The 6,960-nt window shown below is 42.0% G+C and overlaps 1 protein-coding gene across 1 annotated transcript; it reads right to left on the bottom strand.

Annotated features, from left to right (window-relative positions):
• Positions 1-2,113: 2,113 nt before the first annotated feature.
• gphb5 (glycoprotein hormone beta 5) lies at positions 2,114-6,123 on the bottom strand. Its single transcript, XM_015374918.1, has 4 exons — positions 5,909-6,123; positions 5,765-5,837; positions 4,130-4,328; positions 2,114-2,671 (listed from the first exon to the last, which is right to left on the bottom strand). Exons 2-4 carry the CDS (start codon positions 5,791-5,793, stop codon positions 2,480-2,482), a joined length of 420 nt encoding a protein of 139 aa, XP_015230404.1. The 5' UTR covers positions 5,794-5,837; positions 5,909-6,123; the 3' UTR covers positions 2,114-2,479.
• Between the last annotated feature and the right edge of the window lie 837 nt (positions 6,124-6,960).

Here is a 6,960-nt window from a genome sequence, read left to right as displayed (position 1 = left end):
GCCTTAAAAGTAGACAGGGTGTCTGCCTCATGCACTGGTAGTTGGTTCCACAGGAGAGGAGCCTGATAACTAAAAGATCTGCCTCCCATTTTACTTTTAGAAATTTATTGAATTAACCCCTTAAAGCTGGTGTAGAAAAAGCCTTAAAACCCACAGAAGACCTGCAGTCAGATGGATTAATCAATGTTGCGATTCAGGGAGACTAAAAAAACATCATAACCAGAGTTTTAGTTGTTAAAAATACATAAATAATTTCTATGAACTTTACAGTCATGCTCAACTTTGTGAACTCCAGGTAAATTCAAGTTTTCTGCAGTAAAATGGGTTAACAGAAAAAGAAAAAAGATTTTTTTAGGCTGTGGAATATTTTATTGTTCTCCTTTGAGATATGGTCTACTCTAGAGTGCATGAAAAATAAATGATTAAAGATCATATGAAGTTAATTTTCTGATATTCTTTTATCTGTAAGGATGTGTTAGCATGAGAAACACTGCTCTGTGACTCCTGCTTGGTTCTGCTTCAACCTTCAACCCTCTAAATGCAGCAGAAGAAGGAAGCAACAATGTCAGAAAGGATTAGGACAGCAGTGGCTGTTAAACGCTGTCTTGTCAGAGTTGCTGAAGATAACAGAGTTCCCAGGAGCGACAGCAGCCCGGAAAACCTCCCGCCCACCACCCACCTCTGGTTCCCTGTTTAACATGACATCCTATCCTCCGCTGAACTTCAGTAATAAACGCTTTCACACCCAAAGTTTTCTGAGGGCAAAGGTCTGATTAGTTTGGCAGTTTCTGGTTATACACACTGTAGAAAGTAAAAGTGATGCTAAACTGTTAAAATACTCTCTAACCCAAAGTTACTCTCAGGATTTAGCCTGATTGAAGCTTTGGTTTGTTGGTGCCATGACCAGCGGACTGGGCTCATTACAAACATCCAATCAGACAAAGAATATTTATTTTCTAACTACTGAGTTTGCTGGATATCAGAATAATGAGGAAGAGGAGTTTTTAATGCCTCCCACCCTCAGACCGCTGCAGATAGATGCCCGCCTCACCATGACCCTGATGATGGGATAAACCAGAGAAGATTTATTGGATGGAGGAATTTAATTCAATGTTTAAGATTCATGAGATTCAGTGGAAATAAATATACAATTGTAATTATACCAACTATTAAAAATAAAAATTATAAAGAAAAGTGTTTTCTAATTGAACGTGTAAACTGAGGAATTATAAATTTTATTTTTAAATTCATTATCAAATGCTGCTATTTCAGAATATGGAGAGATATGATCTCTGTTTTTCATTTTCATCAGAACTCTGGCTGCAGCATTTTGGATCAGCTGAAGGCTTTTAACTACAGTTTGTGGACTTCCTGATAGTAAAGAATTACAATAGTCCAGCCTTGAAGTAACAAATGCATGGACTAGTTCCTCAGCATCAAACCTGGACAGGAGATTTCTATTTTTTTGTAATATTGTACAGATGAAAGAAGGAAATTCTAGAAACCTCTTTGATATGGGATTTAAATGACAGGTCCTGATCAAAAACAACACAAAGATGTATTACTTTATTATCTGAGTTCAGTTTAATCCCATCCAAATGAAGTGACTGACTAATCAGCTTCTTTTTCAAAGACTCTGGTCCAAAGACTATAACTTCTGTTTTGTCTGCATTCAGGAGCTGTCATGGTCTTGGTTCCGTTGTTCTTTACTTTGCTCCTTGTTTTCTAGATTTATTGGTTTAATTCCAGTTTTGTTGTAATTTCTAGATTTATGTTGGTTCTCATGTTTTTCTGTTGCCCTCTTGTGTGTGTGTGTTCCTTTCCCCTTGGCTCCCTCGTTGTCTCCTCTCACACCTGCTCCTTGTCAGCTCGTTAACCCTCCCTTTGTCTCTGTCAGTTATATATGCTCTCCCTCTGCTCTCACTCTTTGTTGGTTCCTGAGAGCAACTAGCCAACAAAAACAGATTCTCCTCACAAACTCCACACTTATTTCTCCCCCAATGTTGTCAGAACTGTTTGAAGAGTTGGAGTGGAACCACCAAGCAGCCAGCACCCACAGGGAACAAATACTTCAAATCAAACTTTCCAATGTTTATTCATTAAATGACTACAGAAAACGATGACAGGTTTAACAGGTTTTCTTCAGACCAGAGGAATGGCTCAGGGCTCTGACACTTCAGAAAAGGTCCTATAGTAGAAAACATTTAAAAGAAGCTTTTTATAGATCTGCAGAATCACATCCTGCTGCCTCATCAAACCATTACACAATGTAAAACATTTATTCAAAATGATGATTGCTGGCTTCAGCCATATTGAGATGATTCATAATTTCCTACAATCAAGGACAAACTGATTGACACCACCAGAGCTCTCTCTGTTTGGAATTATAATGTCTTGATGTGAATTAGCCTCCATTAACATTAGCCTAAATAAACATTTTATCAACAACAACAAAAAGAAAGACTGTCTGGATGAGTCTTCAGACAGAGGTTATGCATTCAGTGGTGCTGGTCAGACAGACGCCACAGGAGCATTTCAGGGCCACAGGGTAGGTGTAGGTCGGGTCCATGTTGTTCCTACAGTTGGGTAGTTTCACTGTGACCAGACGGCTCAGGTTGTAGGTACAAACTCGCTGGTAGGACTCTATGAAAGGAGGCTCCAGGACGGGCTTCTGGAAGACAACAGAGGATGAACTTAATTAAGAACCAGAATTTACTGAAATCTAAAGCAGTTCTGAAAACAACCCCCCCACAAACAAGCTTTACAGCAGCTGGCTACCATAGAGACTCTGGATCTAGTGGAGCTTTTATAACATAGAAAGTATTTATAGATCAGAGCTTCTATGTTCCTTTTCTATGCCTGCTTCTGTCTCCTTGAATCCCAGGTGGCCTCAACAGATGGCAGCTCATACTGAGCCTGGTTGTGCTGGAGGTTTCTCCCTGTTCAAAGGGAGTTTTTCCTCTCCACTGTCGCTACAAGCATGGTTAGTGTGAGGGATTGCCTTCAAGTCAATGAGTCTTAGTATGTCTTAGTATGAGGGATTGCAGAGTCAATCTCTCCTGCCTCTACCTGCTCATCCAGGAGGATAGATTCCTGTAGAGTCAGTCACTGGATTCAACCAGCTGCATTTCCTTGGACAGAAACTTTGAATCTTTAATCCGACTGGGACATCTGGTTTATATGGATCTATATAGAGATTAGACATTACATATGTTGTCAATTAATGGTGCTGAAATAAAAGTTAAAGTGATAAAATTAGAGCTGATCCATTGTTTCACGGCCAGGATGAAAACCACACTGCTGCTCCTGAATCCGAGATTCGACTATCCAAAGGACCCTATTTTCCAGAACCCCTGAATAGACCTTACCAAGAGGGCTTAACAGTGTGATTCCTCTGTAGTTGGAACCCCATCTCCGGCCCCCTTTTTAAATAGGGGGGCCACCACTCCAGTCTACTAATCCAGGGGAAATGCCCCCCATGTCCACTCAAAGTTGCACAGGAGGGTGAATGGGAGTTTGCCCAACCAGTCTACATGTGTTTTAAAGATCTGGAGAAGGCATTTGACCGTGTTCCTCAGGGTGAAGTGTGGGGGGTACACTGGGAGTATGGAGTACCGGGCCTTTAATAAGGGCTGTTAGGTCTTTGTATGACCGGTGTCAGAGCCTGGTCCGCATTGCCAGCAGTAGGTCGGACTTGTTCCTGTGAGGTTTGGACTCTGCCAAGGTTGCCCTTTACCACCAATTCTGTTCAGAACTTCTAAGGACAGAATTTCTAGGCACAGCCAAGGTGTTGAGGGGATGTGTTTTGGTGGCCTTTGCATGATGTCTCTGTTATTACAGTAGAAGATGATGTGCTTCTATTGGCAGTCGAGTGTGAAGCGGCCGGGATGAGGATAACTAGATTCTTCTTGAGAAGTATTTCTACATGCAGGGTTTCTATTCATCCGTGTGTGTTTCTGTCTGGATGTTGGTTCTGTTTCCTCCGTGTCCTTCACTTTCCTCAGCTCTAAGCAGCAGGCTAACTCTCTCCATCAGTACAGTCTGCTTTATCTCACTCTGCTAAGATCCCACCAACATGCAACTTGTACTTGTATTACTCTGAAGAAGGAGTCTGGTTTGTGCTTCTCACCTCCCAGGTCTCACAGCGCCCCCAGCAGGCATCAGTAGTGATGTGCAGCCCACCACAGCCAGGTTTCTTGGCCAGGAAGGTAAATTCTCGAACTGCACATCCAACGAACTGCCGCAGGTTGACAGCCGACACATGGTGTAAGGCGGGAGGTGGTAGAGAGGTCATCAGCACGATCCAGCCCAGCACCAGGGTAGCAATCCTGGAGGGGGGGAGAAGATTCTTCAAATGTGGTAGTACTGTATTAAAACCTGAGTAGGTGACAGAGCAGCTCTGACACTGAGCCCAGGTTCTGGCCGACAGACTGGTTCAGCGTTAAACTACTGTTGGCTAATATCAAAGCTTCAGTCACACTGTTGATTCATTTCATCATTTTAAAACTAGAATTATTTAAAAGTAAATAAAAGGTTCTGACAGCCGAACTGCTCAGGCTGACCGTGACCTGGATGACTGCTGATCCTCACAGACATGACATCCTATGTGTGCCTATGAATTTATGACACCAGTGAAAAACGAACAAATTGAAATGAGAGTTAAAGTGGAGGCAAGCTATTAGCCAATGCTAAGGCCATCATCAAACGTTTCTAACTAAACATTATTAGTTACCATTAGTCCTTTTTTAAATGATTTTATCTTTTTATCAGTCATTCAATGCTTTTTATATAACTGTCTTTGTTATGGTTCTCCCCTTTTGGGACTCTGAGTTTTTAGTTTTCAGTTATTCTGTTTTGTTGATCTTTGGTTATGTTATGTTTTCTAGTTGTTTGTTTTCCCTCTGAGGTTGCCTTGTCGCCGATGAGAAAGTTGCACCTGAATATTCCTGTCAATAAGTTGGTTTCCTACTTTTATAATGTCCTGAATCTGACTAATGTTAAACAAACTCCAGGTTGCTGCTAATCACAAGATTATTTGATTCAGGTGGGTTTAAGTACAGACATGTCCAAAAGCTCAGGGCAGCAGCTCCAAAGTCTAAATTTGTTATGTTTGATGACAAAGATCAGGACTGATGAAGGTCCTTTCCTTTCAGGGTCTCCGCAGTAAGCTCTGACACTCAGACCTGCCTCCGTCTTTACACCATATTTAATTTACAACCTTTCTAATCTAGATCCAGAATTCTAGATTGGAGGTGGAGGTGTCATAGATTGGGGATGCTTTTGTTCTTCATTAAGACCCAACTTTTAAACGTTTTAATCAGTGAAGCAAAGATGGCTGTTTACCTGTCCCTCTGAGACAGATGGCAGGAGGGATCTCACCTTGATGCCGTGGCGCTGTGGAAGGTTAAAGCCACAATAAGGCTGGACTTTCACTTTCACAGAGACACACAGAACATAGAGGATTTTATTTAACTTCGGGGTTTTAACAACATTTGATGTACTGAGTCAGATGAAGGACAACTACAATTTAATGATTTTTAGCGGACACTTGTTTTACATTAATTATTGATTCTATTAGTTGAATAGTGTTAATATAGTGCTGTTAAAAGTCAGTTAATTACGGTCTCATTAGGGAAATGAGGGGAGTAGGGTGTTCATTTCTTTAACTGTAAATTAATCCTTTTTTCTAACAGATCAGAGAAATGAGGCCTGCATGTGGGAGAAGGTTTTAGTAATAAAATCCAGCAGAGCTGAATTGACTCACCGCCGGTTCTTTGTCCTTCTCGGCATCATCTCCTCTCTGACCAGCAGCTTCTCTCTGGGATCTAAACTCTCAGCTGAGTGAAGAAGGTTTTAGTTTCCAACGAGCCTCCTGCCTCCCCCCCCTGCTCCCCAGTTACCTTCCTACCTGTGATGTTTTGGATGATGGAGCTCAGACCTGAGCTGCTGCTGATGGATCTAACAGAACAATCCAGCTCTTTTTATCTTCTCCTCTCAGGCCAATCAATGGCTAAAGTTCTGCTCACTCCCTGAACCCCCAGAGGCCTTTCTGCATGTCATTGCCCATCTGCTTTACTCACCAGATTCTTCCCACTCCATTACCTTAATTAGGCAGAGAAACTGCTCTTTTGTTAATATCCACCCACCTGGAAGAGCAGGAACAACATGACGGCTCCTCCTGCTTAAAGCTCAGTTAGCTGGCTCCACAAACACACTTACTCTTGTCGCCACAGGCCAGCTGCACTCATTTCACTCTCCTCTCCTTCCCCCAGTGTTTTCTGGATGTGACACAAAAACAGGCAGAATCAGTAAGATGGCTGTTTCTTTAGAAACTGAAGAATGAGGCATCAGTGTTCATGGGTCATGGTGACCGAACAGGGTGAATTAAATAGAGACCATCAGAGGCTGCGGCCATTTGGATGCTTCAGAGGAAAATCAGGGTCTTATGGGGACCAGCAGGCCCCATAAATGGAACTTTAAAACTAAAGTTTAGACATAAGTCAATTAGAGATAATGAAAGACTATTTAAAGATGTTCTCCATCTGCTCCTTGTGAAGGACACTTTAGTCTCCCTCCACACTACAGACATGAAGTGATGATGAAAAACAAGTTCTTGCAGACACCATGGCTGTGTTTCAAAATGCGTTCCTGTTTGGACTAAAACTAGTCAATCCACATCAGCCTCAGAAGAAAAGCAGCAAGTCAGACGCTGGAAGCCTTTTTTTACCAAAATCCACGCAATGACGATGATTCCAGAATCAACACAGTTCAACTGAATGATCTGAATCCACTTTGATTCCATCTATGAGCTCTACATCTATGAGCTCCAGTGCCAACAACAACAAGCCTGATAGCATAGACACTACCTGGAAGATGACCTCTGCAGAATGACAGCCAGCATACCAGAGGTCAATGTTCATCCATCCATCCATCCATCCATCCATCCATCCATCCATCCAT

The sequence above is a fragment of the Cyprinodon variegatus genome, unplaced genomic scaffold, assembly GCF_000732505.1.
Source record: "Cyprinodon variegatus isolate N-32 unplaced genomic scaffold, C_variegatus-1.0 Scaffold110, whole genome shotgun sequence".
Taxonomy (NCBI): Eukaryota; Metazoa; Chordata; class Actinopteri; order Cyprinodontiformes; family Cyprinodontidae; genus Cyprinodon; species Cyprinodon variegatus.
This window is presented reverse-complemented; position numbering and strand designations above follow the sequence as displayed.

Coding starts and splice junctions, on each gene's coding strand:
- gphb5 (XM_015374918.1), bottom strand. CDS start 5,793: ATGATGCCGAGAAGGACAAAGAACCGGCG. Junction 4,329..5,764: donor AGAAGGACAAAGAACCGGCG/GTGAGTCAATTC, acceptor CCCCCCCTCCAG/GATTGCTACCCTGGTGCTGG. Junction 2,672..4,129: donor GGCGCTGTGAGACCTGGGAG/GTGAGAAGCACA, acceptor GTTGTCTTCCAG/AAGCCCGTCCTGGAGCCTCC.